The following is a 19,024-nucleotide window of genomic DNA, read 5'->3' on the forward strand; positions in this document are numbered from 1 at the left end:
ATTTAATATATAACTGGAAATTTATAGCGATAAATACATTAAAACTTTATCTGAAAAACGTATAGTTCTAGACTGAAAGCTGGATCAACATCCCTTCTGAAATGGTCTCGACATTATAAGCTTTACAAAGGGGGGGGGGTGGGGGTGGGAGGTAAAGACTGCAGAGCTGTTGGCATAAATTGTTTTATATTACAGTGTAAGAATGTCTAAGATTCTTTTGCCTGTTCGTTGCACATCAACATAAACAAGCTGGTGGCAGGACAGCTTGAAGGCGAAGGACTTTAAGAATAAAATCAGAGATGTAATGAATCCGGGTCAGACTTGTTGCAAGAGAGCTCATGTAAGCAAAGACATATCCTGAACAGTAACACGACTGCCCTAGAGTGGCGACTCACTGTCTGACCGAGTCAATAACTGAGACGGGTGCTCTTTGGATTCACTCGCTGCTGGTGAGCGTCAAATGATTGCGTGTTTAAAAAGAGTCTCAAAAAGCCTTGATGAGAAATAGAAGAAAAAAGAGTGGGTGTGTTGACTTTGATGTCACTTTCAAAAGTGATAAAAAACACTAAAGATGAAAAAAAAAACACATATAACACAAAAAAGAACATAGCAAACATCTCCTTGATGTTCATTTGGCAACATATTCCTTTGGCTGTCCACACAAAATTGGCATTGTCTCGCTCAGGCTCTATAACTACATACACATGCATCCACACGCTTACACATACACACAATACATATGGCATACAAAATTCTGGTCACTTCAAATTAGGGGCGGACGATAATTCAATAACAATATATATCGATCGATAGACGTGTGGAGTGACGGAAAGCAAAAAGGGCCAATAAAACGTTCAATAGAACTTTTGCATATTGGCCTATAATGTAGAGTAATACTACAATCATTTCATCCTCCCAACCAATCACAAACGCAGACCCAGCAACGCTCCGTCACCAAGCTCCGCCCCTTCAAAGAGTTCAGGGAGCATGCGTTCGTTTTTCTTTTTTAAATTTGCTGTTATGGTCAAAAGTTGGTTGAATAAAGGGTTGATTTTGAATTCAGTGTTTGTGTGTTCTGTATCTAAAAATACTCATCAAGCAACAGCATAAAATGGCCAGGGTTACACTTAAAATATATATTTTGAATTTTTTGATTATTATTGATATTGATCAATATGATTTCTATTTTATCAATATGCTTTTTTACTATATCGTCCGGCCCTACTTCAAATAGAGACTTGTTACTGTGAAGAATTGAGAGTTAGTGTAGGAAAACCAACCTGATTACCATAGCTTCTCCTGGTTATCATAGTAACATAATATATTTCTGCTTTTTGGAAATTATTCGTTTTATTTTTAAAGCTCAAGACATACATTTCTGACCTATCCAGGGCGTAGCCCGCCTCTCACCCATTAACTGCTCCCCCAGCACAGAAAAGCGGGCATAGCGAATGTATGGATGGATACGATTCTGGAGTTTTAAGAAAGCTGGGAAATTTCCACAATCTGTTCTCAATCATTATATAGATAATCCTAAAACTCATCTCAGAAACTGAAATTTTAAGTACCTATGCGCAAAATTCTGCATGCCGTTCTACATACAGCACCTTTCGAAGGAATTCACACTCCTTGAAAAGTTTCACACTTCCTCCTATTGCAACCACAACTTTCTTCTTTTATTTGGATTTTAGGTGATCGGCTAACATAAAGTAGTGGACAACTGAAACGATGCATGGGGTTTCAGGTCAACGTTTGTGTTTAGCCCCAGCGTGCGACTTGGTACGACCGCTTGTAGACCAGAGCCTGCCGCAAAACGCACTTCTTCAAGAAGATGCATTGACGTTTGCGGTTGTGACAAAGTGGCAGAATAGGAAAACAGTTCAAGGGGGTGTGGAAACCTTTCGAACCTGCATATACACACACTGCGGATACGGCACACAATGCTTTTTTACGGAACATGCACATTAACAGAGATAAATACAAATAGTTTTTCATTAAATGCACTTCTGTGTCCGCAGTTCTCAGCTGAAAATAGGAAGGTGCATAAATAAAATGTTCCTATCAATATATAAAAGGTCCATGCGTGCCCGGCACAAAAAAAAACAAAAACGTCTGATCTTGAAAACGCAGGGGCTCTGTGCCATCTCTGTCTTCTTCGTTTTTTTTTTTTCCCGTGGACTTCTCCTTCGTGACTGTGTTGATGTTGGTCCCTTCTTCCTGGCAGTGTTCTGGGTTTAATGTTCTCTTTTATTTTTTCTCATTCACAGATGGGTGCTATCCTGCGTATCAAACCTGTGGCTCTCTGCTAGTCCAGCGCTGCACTTCCTGCCGCTTCCTTGATTGGGCACCAGGGAGAGGGGGTCTGGTCTTATCAGGTACCTGCAGGTCGGGCACAGTCGCGGACGGCAAATTGAATTCTGCTCTAATTGTGGGTTTCATGCTGGTTTCACTTTACAGCGCCATCACTTATAAATGTTTTTTTTTTTTTTTTTTTTCCACTCACACAACGTCGTGCAGGTCGAGCCTTGTGTCTGGAGAGGGGTTGATGAGAATGTACGACAGCCTGTTGCCTTGGTCTGTCATCCCATCTGACGCAGAAGGAAAAGAGGTTAGAGAGGCAGGAAATGAACTCAGCACAGGATACAGAGCTGGAGGAGCCTCATCCGCTCAAACAGCTGACGCATGGATTTTTTTTTTATTTTTTTAAGAAAAATGAACACCAGTTAAAGTTCAACGATTAAAAAAGCCAAAAAAAAAAAAAAGAGCTCTAAACTACAACTTACTAAACCCGGTTGGAGAAAGGCCCAAATGTTTCATCCTGGTTCGCACCAGTGAATTGAGCTCCTGTCTTTCTGAGCGCCTGAACAGATTCAGTCTCTGCTGGCTGATCCTCTCCGCCGCGCTGCCCGGACCCCCTTTGGCACCGCTCGATGCCCGAACCCCCTTCCTGCTCAGCCGCCTCGCCCACTGCATGCTCTTCCTTCGGAGCAGCGGGTGGTCCGAGGAGTGGGAGGAGGTGGAGATGGGCTCTGAGGAGGTGGAGTTACGGTGAGCTCCGGTGCGGGACAGGAGGGGTTCTCTGGGTTCTCTGGTGTCCTCGTAGTCTTCCACTGTGATGGATACCTGGGACTAAAAAAACATAGAAGAATACTATAATTAACATTTTGTCAAAGAAGTTTGATAGACTTACTAGTTCTTCAGAACTGATATTTTCAATTTCAAAGATAAAATGTAAAGATAGTTTTTAATAAAGCATTAACAATTTCTAACTGACAAATAACATTATTTGCAGTTTTTGGTGTAAAAAGGCTTGGTTCATGGTAAATATATGGAAAAATATGGAAAGCATGATATGTTTTAGCACATAACTGGTTTCTGGTCTATGTTATGTAACCATCATATCTCCTTATCTTGTATGACTCTTTGTACCCAAGAAACCATGGTAGAAAAAATATTTTTGTACTTTCTTAGGATTGTCTTGCAGATTTCTTTAGTTACATCTTTAAAATCTAAGAATATTTAGTAGGTTTTTTTTGGCTGTACATAAACATCAGAAGAATGCTCTTCGTCTTGCACTAAAATTCTTTAGAAATTGTTAAAAGCTGTGACAAATCAGAGAGATTATGTCTGCTCTGGATTCAGAAAAATCCAGGAAGCCAGGTGAAGCCACGAGATATCCTGATCAGGTGACCGACCAAACCTCTGGATGCCTCATGGTTTGCTGAAAGTTTGTGGAGAATAATCTGAAAACTAAATAAAAAATTCCTGTAGGGAAGGTATATTTGGTGTCTGCGATTTGTGTAACACCAAACGTTACAAAATGAAAACAGGCTGACCTCAGACACCGGAAGCTTGTGGGCCTCTGTACGGTAGATGCCTATAGGAATGTCTCCGGTGGAGGAACATAGCTTCTGATAGAGCCGCCCGTAGGTTCGAATCCACAGGTCGTCTTCTGTGATTTTCATCTAGAAACCAAACAAAGCAACACTCTCAGAGGCGATCCCACTGTCCAACCCAACTAAGATCCAGCTGCTTGTTGTTTTTGTTGTTTTTTTTGCTACTCACGGCACAGAGGAAACCTGAGCCAGGCATAGAGTCTAAACCGAGCAGCAGCCTGGTGATGGAGATCATGTAGTCCTTCACGAAGGACTGTCAGGGCGCCGCAACAAACAAGTCAACAAGATAGAAATCATTACCCGGACAAAAGCAAAAAAAAAAAGAAGAGGGATAGTTGTTATTCTGGGAGCGTGCGTTTGACACCTGGTAGAGGAGGGTGTCCAGCATGCTAACGCTGAACACCTTTCCGGCGGCAAACGGCAGGCGGAACATGAAGACCAGGTTGGAGCCCTTCTCTCTTTCTTTCTGCAGATCAAACACAGAGTCGCACAGCTAGGTGTCAGATTTTACTGGCTTTTCTGAGGGGATCAGAGGGGTCTCTACTTTGTTTAAAACTCTTTATGTCTCCAACCCCTCTCCAGTGAGGTGAACACGACACACAAGCGTTTATTACAGAGACAGGCCGACGTTCAGTCTTTAGACCAAATTATTTCCCACTGCCCCTGATTTGTATGCGGCGTGAGAACCAGCTAGACAACACGGAGAGACTTCACTACAGAGAGAGAGACAATGCTGTTTTCATAATAATGTTGGACCACTTTGAAAAAAAAATATTCAAAGAGGAGATGTCAGACTGTGGCTAAATTACTGTTTTGTTAATGGCTGTTATTAATGTCTAGAGTGAGACTCATTAGCTGCCACTGAGAACATTAACAATCACGATTTTTGAGGCAAATGATCATTTCTCTCCTATTCATTCATTTCTTTTTTTCCCCTCAGACTATTAAGTTTTGTAAAACAGAAGCGTTTTGTTGCACGAAAAGGAAACAAGATGGAAAAAGAGGATTTGAACTTTTCGATGCTGTTACCTTCTCCAGTTTAGACAGAGCCAGAGAATAGTGATCCTTGACTTTGAACTGCATGAAGCGCATGTTTGCAGGATGTGTGAGCTCCGTGATGATGCTAAGAGCTGGAAACAGTCTGGGAGTGAAAAGCACATGGAGAATAAGAATAAGGATATGGGGGAAAAAACAAGACATCAACCTTGTGTGGGAAATTGGAAAAGAAAAAAAAAATACCTGAATAGCGTCTGGACATTAACGATCGTTTTTGCGTCAGCCATGTAGTCCTCCTCTGCAATCATGGAGCTCTCTTTGTCGAACACCACCATCGTGTCAGCAAAGGTGATTCCACATCGTAACAGGCTGTCCAGACTCCAGAATGGGAATCAGTTAGATGTACGATATCACACACAGCACAATGTTTACTTGATATATATTTTACAGCCTCAGTGTTTACAGCAGCAGAAGCAGATTTATAGTAAAGAGAATTGGTCCAAACAGTAAACCCTGTGGCACCCCATAAGTAACTCTAATGTGTGAGGAAGAATTATGATTAACTTGAACAAAACCTTTTTTTTCTCTCCATTTTTTCATTTTTGACCTAAAATCACATACTTTAGTGTTGTTTTTTTGTTTTTGTTTGTTTCTTTAGTTTTATTGGATTTTTTTGGGTGATACACCAACATAGTTGGTAGAATGAACAAGATTTGAATTTTTTTTTTTTTTTTTAAATAACATAAATACAAATGTCAAAGTCGGTCAGATTGTACTGAGAGTGTCTTTGAAGTGCAATTTTCAGGTCATTCCACAAAATCTCAGCTTCATTTAGAACATGAGTGAACTTTGATCTAAACTACTCCAATGTGGCTCTGACCCTCTGTGTCACTTGATGGTAAACCTCAACTTCAGCCTCAAGTCTGTTAAGTAATATATTTTCTTCCATACTTGCACAGTATTTGGCTCCATTAATTTTTCTCATCAACTTTTATCGGCATCCCCACAGCATGGGTGACTTGCAGTGTTATCCCACAAAGCAGTTTGTATATTGGCCAAAATATTTAATTTTGGTTTCATCTGACTATAGCAACTTGTTTGCACGTTTTAAGTGTATTATAAATGGTTGGTTGCAAACTGTTGTGGCTTTATCTTTGTCACTTTTCCATAAATATCTAATTTGTGGCATGCATGGGTAACAGTTACAAAGAGGCTCTCAGCTACGATTGTTCCGCCTGAGCTGAGAACCTCTGCACTTGTTTTTGTAGAGAGATTATTTTACTCACATAGTAGGGACTCCATTAACTAATTAGGTGACTTCTGAAGGCAATTAGTCTAACAGAATTTTATTTAGGGGTGTGAGAGAAAAACAAGAATATGAAACCATAGCACACTTGGCTGGGTAATTGTAAATTATTCTAAAAAAACATTGTGTCATTTCTGGATGATTTTTGTTTTCCAGTATGGGATTAAACATTTCACAGCACCGAATCTGCTATTTAAGGGTTTTTAATGACATATTTTTAGCAATGAATTCTGGGAAATATGCTTTACTCGTGCTTTCATATTAGGTAGCTGTTTCATATTCCATGTGTGCTTCTGTGCCCAGTCGGTCATGGCAGATGACCGTTCACACTGAGCCTGGTTCTGCTGGAGGTCACTTCCTGTTAAAGGGGAGTTTTCCTCTCCACTGTCGCTACTTGCATGCTCAATATGAGGGATTGCTGTAAAGCCATGGACAATGCAGACAACTGTCCACTGTGGCTCTACGTTCTTTTAGAAGGAGTAAGCGCTGCTTGTCAAGACTTTGATGCAATTAACTGGTTCCTTTATATAGGAAATTTTTTGACCAATCTGTCTGTGTGATTGAATCGATATAGAATTTGAAAAATGTCTTAAGGCGCTATATAAATAAAATTGTTTTGAATTGAATTCCTCTGTGTCATAACAAATAATTTTACCTCTGCTTCAGCTGCCCTCCCCTGTGGGTACCTCAGAGCTCCATTCTTGGTCCTCTCCTGTTCTCAACCTTTTTACTATTAATAGTAAATACATTTCTAAAAGGCATTGTGTGTCATTTAATTTATATGCTGATGTTTATCACATCTATTTCCCTTTAAGACATAATGTGTTATGTCCAGCCTCGCCTTGATTCTCTGGTTAACACCGGGGGGACTGTTGGCAGTGAGTTTTCTTAATAATGAATAAAAGTCGGAGATTATGCTTTTTAAATCCAGCAGGTCCAGCTGTATCCCTTCTTTTGATTTTTCCTCTTTGGCCCCACTCGACAAATTCAGCATCACCGAGTTAGGTCAAAAACAGGAACCCAGCCTAAAACTTGACTCATGTGTTTACGGTGTGTTTAAGTCCTCTTTCTTTCAGTTGAGACGGCTAAATTCAACTTCTCCTGTCTACACATCACCTCATGCCAGGATTTTTGATCCTCTCTTTTGGTTGTTTTTACCTAGGCTTCTCTCTCACGCCTACAGCAGGTACATAATGCCGCTGCTTGATTTTTGATGAGGGGCACATAACTCCGGTTTTAGTTTCCCTTTAATGGCTTCTCGTTCAGTTTTGAATCCATTTTGTTTTTAGGTCTCTCAATGGTCCCTTCTTATTTGTCTGAGCTGCTTCACCCTCACATGCCATTGCATGCTCTTGCATCAGCTGGCCAGATGCTTTTGACCATCCAGAAGATTTTTTTTAATATATATATATAAACCCAGAGGAGACAGAGCCTTTTCAGTTCTGGCTCCTAAAACATTGAATGAGCTGGAGCTCATTCTAAGTGGTGCTGGAGGTCAGGCAAGATCCATCTCTTGCTGTTTTAAAAACTCTGTTTAAAACACACTTTTTGCCCTTGCCCTTTAACCCCGAGCGAGTTAGCATCCGTTAATCCCTTATCCTTAGGACAAACATGTACTATTTTAAAATTTCCACACACCCCTTGTATTGATTAACAGCTGTTTTATTCTTTTTATTCCTGTTCTCTGTCTTATATTTTTTCTAAAGCATTTTGGCTTGCTGTCATGTTGATTTTTAAAATAAAGTGGTATGGCCGTCTACTTTTTGCTGGTTTATCACGTATGATAAAACTAAATTATATTAAACATAATTTGTTACATGAAAAAATGTGGGTGAACATGAAAAAAAAATCAAGCAGTGGGAATACTTTTGCAAGGCGCTATAACTAAGAATTGTAGACACAATCAATGAATAAATTATTTATTTGGCTGATACATTTAGATCAAAACATCTCAAGATAAAAAAATATATATAATAAAACAATTACTCCGATCAAAAAGGAATAGGCTGAAGCTTATATTAGCCCATCCTTTTTGGCTAATACAACACATGGTATAAATGTAAAGATATAAATTTGGTCTTACTTTTCAATGGAGCCCACTGTGTAGAAGACCATTGGGAACCAACAGATGGCTTCTAGAAAATCTGCTTCAGGTCTGAAACGAATAAGACAACAGATTTCAGAGTGATTCCTACACGCCACAGAGAAGAGCAAACGTTCCCACGGCTACACGCTGCCCTCCCTCTGAATTTACTGAAGAGACAAAAGGCCTTCTGAGAAAGCTGAAAATAACGGCACTACGCAGGAGTGACTCAGCATTTTATTGCCTTTTTATTGGATTCCACTCTCATTTGGCTGACTGCGTTTGAGTAGCTGCCACAAAACAGGACGTGTGCTGAAAGCATTCAGCATGTCACCAATCATGTTTACTGGCACGGTCGATGGCTCAGTATTTATGCCCCATGCTGTTTTTTTTTTTTTTTTTTGTTGAGAAAGGACCAATTTTGACATCCTGGCCAACCTAGATTTTCATTTGTCATTTTTTAAAAACAACAATTACGGACGGCGCCGGGATGTGACCTGTTTGAGTCTGAACCTGCGTGTGCAACAATACCTGTGGTATAAGGATGACCAAAAAAACTAAAAAAAACAGCAAAAAACTAAAAAAAGTCCTCACATGCTCTCCAGCAGCAGCACTATGGGTTTGAGCTCCTTCCTTGTTCGGTAGTAAGCCCGTAGAGGCACAATGAAGTTGTACAGACCATTTCCTGCGCTCTCCGCAGACACAATGATCAATTTGTTTTTGAAGCCGTAGGAGCGTGCATCCTCAAAAGGGATGTGGGGACAAGGCTAGGGAGGGGGGGGGGAGAAATGTGGGAGATTATCCGGTGATCTTCTTGCACCATAAAGATAAAGAAGCAGTTTAAGTTGCAGACCTTGTCCATGCGCAAGCAGCAGAAAGGCATCTTTTCTTGAAGGAGATGGCACAGCGCTGGTGAGCTGCCGATATATGGAGAGTTCAGGGGGTATCCCTTCACCCACCTGCAGCACAAACTCACATTTATCCCTGGATTGATTTACATAGTCTTATATGTCATTTGCTCTACTCACTCGCAGTGTCGACCCCACCAGTGTGCGCTTTCGTCTTTGTCCCCGTCGTCCTTGCCGTCCTCTCCTGCTTCGTCCTCCGACTGCTCCCCCAGCAGGTCAAAGGTTGGGTTGTTGACTCCATCCACCAGCTCCAGGACCGGCGCGATGCTGTGCCGTCTTTCGTCTGCCGAGTCGCCCATGGCGGGCAGAGCCAGGGTGTTGGCGCCCGCCATCTCCGCCCGGGAGCCGCTCCTGCTCGCTCTCCCGCTGCCGAGGCCCGCGCCGCCCGGGTCCTGGCCCTCCGGGCTGCTGTCGCTGGAGTCCTGCAGGTCGATGGCCACGGTGCCTGAAAGCGTACGCAGAGATGAACGGCAGCACTTTAGGACACAAAGAGCTTTTTCAGCAGTGTTGGGGCTGAAAAGTGAGTGAGACAGTTTTATCTTTGTCCACTTGGTGGCACGTTTGTGTAACCACAGGATCTGTCCATAGGCAGTATACTTTCTAAACAGATGGAGCAGGATCTCGATAAATTAGGATGATATCAATTGATACATTTCTTTTCAGTAATCCAATTTAAAAAGTATATATGAATTCATTGCATGGCGTGATATATTTCAAGCATTTCTTTTGGTTCATTTTGATGATTGAGACGTACAGCTAAATAAAACTAAACATTCAGTTTCTCACAAGATTAGAATGACACATGGGACACCCACAAAAGGCTGCAGAGTGCTGTATTCAAGGATATTATTAGAAGGTTTAATGGAAGGAAAAAATGTAGCAGAAAATAATGCACAAACACCAGAGGCTTTAGAAAATTTTGAAGCAAAACAGTTTCAGATGTAAAATTCATTACACAGGGATTGCGTTGGACCCGTCCTACTGACCCATGCTGGCTATTATACTGTGCACGGGCAGGCGCGTGAGTCCATGGTAGATGCTTTGGTGGGCTCCCCTTGAGTTTCCTCCTGAGCCTCCCCAGGACGGTTCCCGCTGACCCCTCACAAACGCCGAGTTCTCCTCTTTGGAGATGTTGATGTAAAAGCACGTGTCAGAGGCCCCCATGATGTGGCACGGCCCGGGGTTTAACAGGATGTTCGTGGTGTCCAGTCTCCGTACTCCGATCAAACAGACCCCGAACCTGCAACCGCACAGGCGCCGTCAGTCCTGAGCTATGCGGTTCAACGTGCAGCTTACGACGGCGGGGTTTTAACCTACTTTTTATGTGCATGAAAGGAGGCAAAAGTGAAACTCTTTCCTTGGTATTCTCCAAAGAATTTGCTTTCTTCCAGACGGATGTGATGCACCTCGTTGGCTGAGCAGCGCCTGTACGTGCGGTGCCACTGGTCTGGTGAACCTGCGCCGCCGTCCCTGAGACATGACCAAAAAAAAAAAAAGAAACGTTGGTGATGTTGAGGTACGACCTTTTTTAACACGCAACAAACATACAACATATGAAGCATCCAGGGTCCTATGAGAGGATATTCCATCACGGTTATAATGGCAAAGTGTTACATCTGTATCTAAGCTGCTAATCAATACTACAATCAGAGCGTGGAGGGAGACAAGGACTCCAAGTCCAGGCTTAATCTTTCACACTGTTGAGAGCACCACAGGCTTTCTCAGGGGGGATTTAGCTTTACACGCGGGGGCTAAAGAGGTGACAACAAGAACCTTGTTGTGTGGAGGTAGTGTGACTGTAGAAAGCCGTTAAAAGAAAAAATGCACCATATAAATAAAGTGTTTGGACATTTTCATTTTACAGGAAGGGACTGTGGGGCAGGAGAGGAGGATGGCGAGTTCTAGACATCGTCAGAGCCAAAAGCCCAGATGGCGTCAACTCCAGATTTAGACAAACCTTTATGAAAACACCACAACATGACGTTAATAGGGTAATATATATATATATATATATTCATTTATTTATTTATTAAGCTGTTTCGAACTTCAGTTTATCTACTTTTGTTCAAATAAACACTTCAATAAGTTTCAAGTGGTAGACTGGGTTTGCATAAAAAGGATTGTGTGTTTGTTTGTTTGTTTGCTTGCTTAAGATTAAGAAAAAAAAGAGATACAGAAAATGTCTTACAAAACAGTGATTTAAATTTTTTTGGCCAGATGTTCTCTTAATTTTTTTGATGGCATAATAGCACTAATTATAAAACATTTCAACTATCACAGGTAAGTCTAGCCAGTCATAAGTGGGCTACTTCCATTGAAGGTTTCTGTTTTCGTAAAACAATTTATTCATAAAATATTTCAGACTGAACAATGTATGCTGTTCCCATATTAGTTGGTAGCTTGGCTCAGTGGATAATGACCTCCAAGGAAAACAAAAAAAACACAGAACAGTTTAATTTGCACAAAAACAAAAATACATTGGTCTTTTGGTGATACATGATGTTTGGGGGAGATTTTAACCAGAACAACATCACATGGGGAACAGAGCTTTTCTGTAGTAATTGAAGCACTATGGCAAGTTTCACTTGGTTTTTCATTGCCACATTTCTTGTTGAAAAATGGAGCACGATAAGTGTAACTGGCAGAGATACTGTTTGAAATAAAGTATTTTTGTGTAAAAAGCTACCAAACAGCGTTAGCTCAAAATGATATAAATTTTCTTAAGCATCACAATTTGCCTGATTAGATGATCGCATTGTTGTTTTTAACAGCATGATTATTAGTGTACATGATATCATTTTATTTCAAAAAAGATGGCAGTATAAATGTTTACAAAATAATACTTGAATTAGTAGAAACAGCATTTCTGGTTCTAACTTTTCTAGGACAGATAAAATATGCTTTAAAGTGGCTCCTGATGACCCATTAGCTATAATCTCTGTTTTTTTGTTTTTTTCCTGAGAGAGCTTTTAGCGCTATCTGCTACAGGTAAGTTACTGACTGCTGATAAGAACTCCACAAAACAACTATTTGTAGTTCTGTTAGGGTCCAAAATGCAGCACATTTAACGGTTATAAGCAAAAAAACAGGGTCCTCGAGTCAGTAAAGAAAACATGCAAAATCAACTGTTTTGGAAATAATAACACTCTCAAATGTTATTGGTTTTATTTAAAGGTTTTAAAACACAAAAATGTCACATTTCAGTCATTTTTATACTCCAGATATTTCAGGTAAGCTCCAGTTATCAGTAAAACTATTAAGAAAATATTTGCTATATATATGCTACATGGTGGAAAATCCTTTGGATCAACATTAAACATAAATTTGTCTCAGATATATAAGTAATTCTTTTCATTGTATCTAACCTGTTAAGGGCTTGAAATGCTCCGGCACGTTGCTTGAAGGCCTCTTGTGGTGTAGTTCTGAAACAAAAGAATAGGAAAAAGAAAAATGACATCAATCAATCAGCTTTATTTCTATAGCACATTTCAAAAACCGCATGGGTGACCAAATGTTGTACATAAAAACATGAAAATGTTAAAAAAACAAGTTAAATACATACAGAACATACACACACAACATCAAAAGCTAAAAATCAGGTTCACAGCAGAGTTGTGACGGCCATACCACTTTATTTTAAAAATCAACATGACAGCAAGCCAAAATGCTTTAAAGAGATTTAAAAACAGACAAAAGAGGAGGCCTGTCTGATTCTCAGTGGTAAGTGATTCCATAACTTAGGAGCAGATAGAAGACAGAAGCAGCTTTGTTTTCTTGGTCTATCTCACTACTGTTTTACTTATTGGTCATGAAGGTGAGGCCATAACATGAACAGTTAAACAGAATGAAATGAAGGAAAGGGAGGAAACTCACTGTCCTCTGGAGGAGTGAATCAATAGAGTAATAAGAGTGGAGGTGCCTGGGCACACACAGTTTAAAGCCAGCATGGCGTACTTAAATTCCTCTTCGCACACCACATGATCTGTGGACAGAAAAACACATTAAGGACACGTCGGCTAAGGTTTTTGTAGGATTCAGCGAAGAAGAGCATTTGTTCTTCATCAGTGGCAAATCAGGACTCCGTGTGCAATCAGATGGGTCAGGTGAAAGATAAATACAATGGCATAATTACAGCTACATACTTTTAAGATACAATGCCTTCCAAAAGTATTCATACTTCTTGGACTTTTAATCCTAAAATTTGGCCACAAAAACAATTATTTATTTATCTATTTGTTTTCTGGATAAGGTGAAATGAATTCTGACCCATCCAGTCATAGGTATTTTGGACAAACTGACTAAGAGGATTGTGTTCATGTGGCGACACAGACATTTAAATGTGTTTGTGAACAGTATAGATATTTCAAGAGGTATTTTATTACTCAATAATCTAGGGAGAATCATGAAGACGTTTGATGAAAATGGACCAGCAATGGTGCCTTGAGGTACCCCACATAATATCTGAGCCTGTTTAGCGACTTATCACACATACTGCAAAAAGGGAACTAAAAGTAAGCAAAAATTTTCTTGAAATAAGTGTATTTTTCCTTGATCTGAGCAGCTAAATAAGACTATTTGCCAATGGAGTGGGTTTTTTTTGCACTTAAAATAATAACAATTCATCTCCATCATCTTATTTCAAGTGCAGGATAGCTAATAATCTTATTTTAGTGGTAAAAATACTAATTCCATTGGCAAATAGTCTTATTTACCTGCTCAAATCAAGGAAAAATACACTAATTTCAAGAAAATCTTACTTACTTTTAGTTCCCTTTTTCACAAAACTCCTTCATAAGCCACCAAATAACAATATCATTTAAAAAGGTCCTTACATTGGTATAAACATTTACTCTCTCTTTTACTGCAGATTACCTTTAAGAGATGTTAAACTAAAATCTGTCAAAGTTAACAGAACCAATCAGGTTAAGACTATTTTAAACCAATTTCACTTAGTTACAAGGTTGAAAACATTTAACCAGCATGTTAAGTCTCAGCCCTGTTCCACTACAAATGTACCTCCATGATGTCAACAGCTCTTTAAAGGAAAGAAAGCACTGCCTCTGAAATGAATGGGCCCCAAAACCTACTCTGGTTTCTAAGAAAAGATTCCTGTGTTGAAATGAGAAGACGCTCACTAATAAGAGGATTTTGTACTTTAGTCAAGCTTCAGATTAGAACACCTCATTGGATTTGCTGCCAAATCTACAACAGAAGAAGAAGAGGCTGCTGAATTATGTTGAATTGACTTCACCACAGGGGCATGAGCAAATGAAGAAAATAAACCTGCCAACCATCCCTACCCCCTCCAAAAAAAAAAAAAAGGGGAAAATGACAAAATGGGTTATAAACAAAAGCATTCAAATCGAAGGTTGATCAAGGCTGGACAGAATTCGCCAGAATCATAACTTCTCTGGCGGTGCTGAGTATTTCTCCAGCCTCATAAGTCCATAACCCTCCAACTGTCTGTCCCAGATTGAGGCTGACATTCGCTCAATGCCGCAATTACGTAATCACACCCTGATAGACCCACTAGAGGAGAAGATGCTACAAAATCAAGGCCAAAATAGATTATGCCAGTTTATGAAACCTTTTATCCATTCTTCAGAGAGAGAGAGAGAGAGAGAGAGCGAGAGAGTATTTCCAAAAGAAGAGGACCATGTCTCTTCTATTTAAGTTTCCACATGTGTAATATCTCCCATATTCCTCACGTTAGAAGGGAATAACAACACAAATGTGCATTTCAGAGTTTAAAGCACAATTATTTTGCATGTAAATGTAATCTGTGTGTAGGAAATCATGAATCAATGCAATATAATTTCAAAAGCTTAATAAGTTTTAAGCTAGCACATGAAATCAGTCACTTTATGAAACAGTTTAAACATGTATTCACAAGCATATAAACAAACAATAACTTCAGGATCTGACAAATTGCATATTTTTGAAGATCTCAGAAACACCATCAGTAGAACACAATGTTATTTCAGCTCAATATAGAGACGTACGAAAGGCCTTCTGCCAAATGATTGGTCAGTGGTGGCAAAACATGATGAATGTATATTAAAATCTTAAATTCCTGCAGGTTCATGCCGCAACATCAGAGAAACATCAAAGAGGCCCTAGTGCCTCTGGAGGAGTTGCAGAGAACCACCGCTCAGGAGGGAGAATTCCTCAAAGGGATTACTAAACAATTTGACATTTATGGGGCAAGTGGCAGGAAAATAAAAAAAGCTGCTGTTGAAAGAAATCCATCCAATGTCCTGTTTGTTGTCTGCCACAGGCCTTGTAGAGGACACAGGAAACTAAAACATGTATAATGGTATAAAAGCATATTTATCCTTTGGAAGGGTGTAGTCAAAGTGAAGAATTTAATCTTTTATTAATGTATGATTGGAAAACTGATGTTCAAAGACTCCTTAAATCCAACCTGGCTGGACTTGTACTTTTCTGCAAAGAAGACTATGTAAAAAAAAAAAAAAATGACAGTCTCTAGATGTGCAACGATGGCAGAAACATCCCAAAAGATCTACAGCTGTAATCGCAGCAACTATGCCTTCAGTATTGACTGAAGGGAGCTGAATACAAATGCTCATAACACTTTTCAGATATGTATTTTAAAAAAAACATGTTTAGTTTTCCTTCTACTTGACAATTCAATTTATTCAATTAAATTTTATTTATATAGCGCCAATTCATGAAACATGTCATCTCAAGGCACTTTACAAAGTCAAGTTCAATCATATTATACAGATTGGGTCAGATTATACAGATTGGTCAAAAATGTCCTATATAAGGAAACCAGTTGATTGCATCAAAGTCCCGACAAGCAGCATTCACTCCTGGGGAACCGTAGAGCCACAGGGAGAGTCGTCTGCATTGTACATGGCTTTGCTGCAATCCCTCATACTGAGCAAGCATGAAGCGACAGTGGGATAAAAAACTCCCCATTAACGGGAAGGAAAAACCTCCGGCAGAACCGGGCTCAGTGTGAACGGTCATCTGCCTCGACCGACTGGGGTTACAGAAGACAGAGCAGAGACACAACAAGAGAGACAAAAAAGCACAGAAGCACACATTGATCCAGTAATCTGTTCTACATTAGATGGTAGTAGCGGGTGAGCCGTCTTCTCTGGATGATGTCATAGTTAACAGAACGCCAGACCAGGTATACCTACTATGGACAACTGAGTACTACCTTCCAATGGTCTATATCAGGGGTCAACAGCACAACCCTGAAACTTCATTTTATTCCGTTACTCCTCCTGTTTATTCACACTTGCATTTATATAGATTTTAAAATGACAATATCTATAATAAAAATATGAAAAATGTGTTTATTTTACATAAAGTAAAGATGAGCTCTGACTCTTCTGGTTAGTAGCTCTCAGTTTCAAAAAGATTAGTGACTCCTGCTCTATCACATGAAATCCCATGAAATAGTTTGAAGTTTTAGGGGCCCTTTAAAGAAAAACACTCTGCTGTCAGGTTCGGTTTCTGATGCACTGAAGCGCTGTGACAACAAGATGCTGTTGCCATGCATTAAACACTTGCCCGCATCTTCTTGCCGAGCATCGGTTCGGCGACAGCTGTTGATGCGTGTGCACTTGTCACCGATCTGCTGTTTACATTTACAAAGGATGATAGCCGAGGTAACAAACCCACAGCGCCGTCGTAAATCTGCTCACTGCTTGTTCAACTGAGAGGAAGAATCCCAAAATTACTTGTGGAAGTTTGGGGCGGAGACGGAAAGCTGGAGCAACAAGTCAGAGTGTTCAGCAGCCACCATTTATCCCCGAACGCGTAATGTAGCCATCCCTGTGGGTCAACCAGACAACCCGAGCAAACAGAGCCCACATTTTTATTTAACTGTTGCTCTCAGAGTCTCCTCTTTCAAAGGGAAATCCGATCGACCGGCTAATGTTTGCAGAGAGCCGACCACTGAAGAAGAAGAAGGCAAAACAGAATCCATTTCCTGTGCTGTGTATTTATCTTTTGATTGCACTTCATTCTTCAGTTCAGCGCACAGGCATATCATGCTGCCTGTTAAGCAACCCGGCTAATCTGAGCCGTAAAAGCGCAATATGTGCGCCGCACTGGGTTATAATTGGCGACGCAGCATAAAAAAGCCTGAGATTGGAGAGTCACACTCAACTGGCCGCTACTGTAAGAAACAGATGGCGATATAAGATAAAGGATAAAAAAAAAATGTGCCTCGTGTTAGAATTAATGAGACGTGTGTCTGCCTGAATGCGGGCAGGTGATGAACGTGTCAATTAAAAGAAAAAAATGAAAAAAGAGGGATTGCAAAGCTCCTGATTAAGGCGCGCCGTTTGTTTGACTCGGATCAGCGCGTCCTGATGCAGCTCACACACCAAATGTGCTGGAGTCTCCCACGATTCAGCCTGTCAGCTTATTTCAAAGCGAAAGCCTGCGTAGCGCTCTGGGCATCTGCTTCTGCAGAGGACAAGACGAAGACGACTAAATGAAGTGGTTTCTATGGTGCAGCCCTTGTCACAGCCCAGTTATGCACATATTTCCACTGAATATCTCAAATTCAAAGAATACAGACAGAGAAGCCTCTGTATTTTTTCCTGCTCCTCCAATATTTTTCCTGCTTCTTTGTCTGCGATTATGATCCACGCTCTTTCTCTCACATGCCTCCATCCTTCAGATTCCTCAACTAAGACCAGCAGAGAGCCTAATCAAAGACTTTGTACGAATAGGCACACACACACACACAGACACACTCACTTTCCCCCCCCCTTTTTTTTTTTCTTACTCCAGAACTCTTCGCTCTTTGTGTTTTTCCAGTCCCGATCCCGCATGCACGCATGAGTCATCGCAAGTACAAGTGTGGCTACTTGCACCTTCTGCAACAGTGCAATTAGGACCCGACCACAGGTCCACCAGCTTAGCTAATTAAATCAATACGTTTGCAGCTACACGGATAAGTGGGCTGCTTTTAACAGTGAGCAGCTACTTAGGCAGGGCACGCCTGGGGGAGATAGAGAATATTTTTGTTCAATATACATAGGGTAAATAATCAATAGACATGCCGGACCCACATATGTGTTGCACCTGGTTGTTTCTGTCGCTGCCACAACGACACACCGACAGATCCTTCCTAATGAACGTTCATCTCCCGTTAGGCTGAGTTTGTGGATCAAATTAAAACGTGTATCTCTTGCTCATTATTGCCTCCCACACCGTCACTCCAGGAGTGTTTTGGAAGTGGTGTCAAAATTTTGGCATCTGTACTCAAACCAATGGCCACGTGACTGTGCTGCTCTGTGAGTCAAGCTATTGTGATTTCAGGCTTTTGGAGAGCATCATAAGCTCAGTTTATTACGAAATTTGCCTTTTATAGCATGATACAACAAAGTGAATTAAGAACTCGCCGCAAGCTATCAGGCAGAGTCCAGTAATTACATTGTTTATTTAGTAATTGAATATAATAGGAACATATTTGGATGTTCGTGTGAGATAAAACATGAAAGCTGTTCATGCCCGTGCGTCAGACTTTGCAGACTGGGAGCAGAAGATTCCTCCTGCAGAGCTCGGTGTTAATCATGCATTGAAGAAAAAGGTGCGAGAACGGATGAAGATGAAACTCTCTTTGTGCGGAACGACTCCTACCCTGCCGGCAGCAAAAGCCGCAGCCTGACGGTGAAGTGTTTTAACGGCGCGGCAGGAGGATTACCCTGTGGAGAGGACTTGTCTGCCAGGTTAGCGCCGCTGCAGAGCTCATCAAAAGCGAGCGTTTGCTTTGCAGAGGTTGCAGAGTAAAACGCGACTCATCGACTCATCAGCTGGGATTAGGGCTGCGAGCTGGAATCGG

General features: G+C 40.7%; 1 protein-coding gene across 2 annotated transcripts in view; it reads right to left on the minus strand.

The window, feature by feature from the left end:
• Positions 1-1,328: 1,328 nt before the first annotated feature.
• LOC105932034 (potassium channel subfamily T member 2) overlaps positions 1,329-19,024 on the minus strand; it is a 60,885-nt gene continuing 43,189 nt past the window's right edge. For both annotated transcript variants that reach the window (XM_036129074.1, XM_012870997.3), the window contains 16 exons: positions 13,063-13,171; positions 12,555-12,611; positions 10,507-10,659; positions 10,176-10,429; positions 9,310-9,634; positions 9,135-9,240; positions 8,876-9,048; positions 8,282-8,353; positions 5,136-5,270; positions 4,926-5,037; positions 4,261-4,362; positions 4,066-4,149; positions 3,837-3,965; positions 2,784-3,129; positions 2,504-2,588; positions 1,329-2,379 (listed from right to left, as the gene is read on the minus strand). In XM_036129074.1, the coding sequence (XP_035984967.1) occupies positions 2,262-2,379; positions 2,504-2,588; positions 2,784-3,129; positions 3,837-3,965; positions 4,066-4,149; positions 4,261-4,362; positions 4,926-5,037; positions 5,136-5,270; positions 8,282-8,353; positions 8,876-9,048; positions 9,135-9,240; positions 9,310-9,634; positions 10,176-10,429; positions 10,507-10,659; positions 12,555-12,611; positions 13,063-13,171 (2,360 nt within the window). In that variant the 3' untranslated portion in view covers positions 1,329-2,261. The remainder of the gene's footprint in view (positions 2,380-2,503; positions 2,589-2,783; positions 3,130-3,836; positions 3,966-4,065; positions 4,150-4,260; positions 4,363-4,925; positions 5,038-5,135; positions 5,271-8,281; positions 8,354-8,875; positions 9,049-9,134; positions 9,241-9,309; positions 9,635-10,175; positions 10,430-10,506; positions 10,660-12,554; positions 12,612-13,062; positions 13,172-19,024) is intronic.

Source organism: Fundulus heteroclitus, unplaced genomic scaffold (genome assembly GCF_011125445.2).
Source record: "Fundulus heteroclitus isolate FHET01 unplaced genomic scaffold, MU-UCD_Fhet_4.1 scaffold_135, whole genome shotgun sequence".
In the NCBI taxonomy this organism is placed as follows: Eukaryota; Metazoa; Chordata; class Actinopteri; order Cyprinodontiformes; family Fundulidae; genus Fundulus; species Fundulus heteroclitus.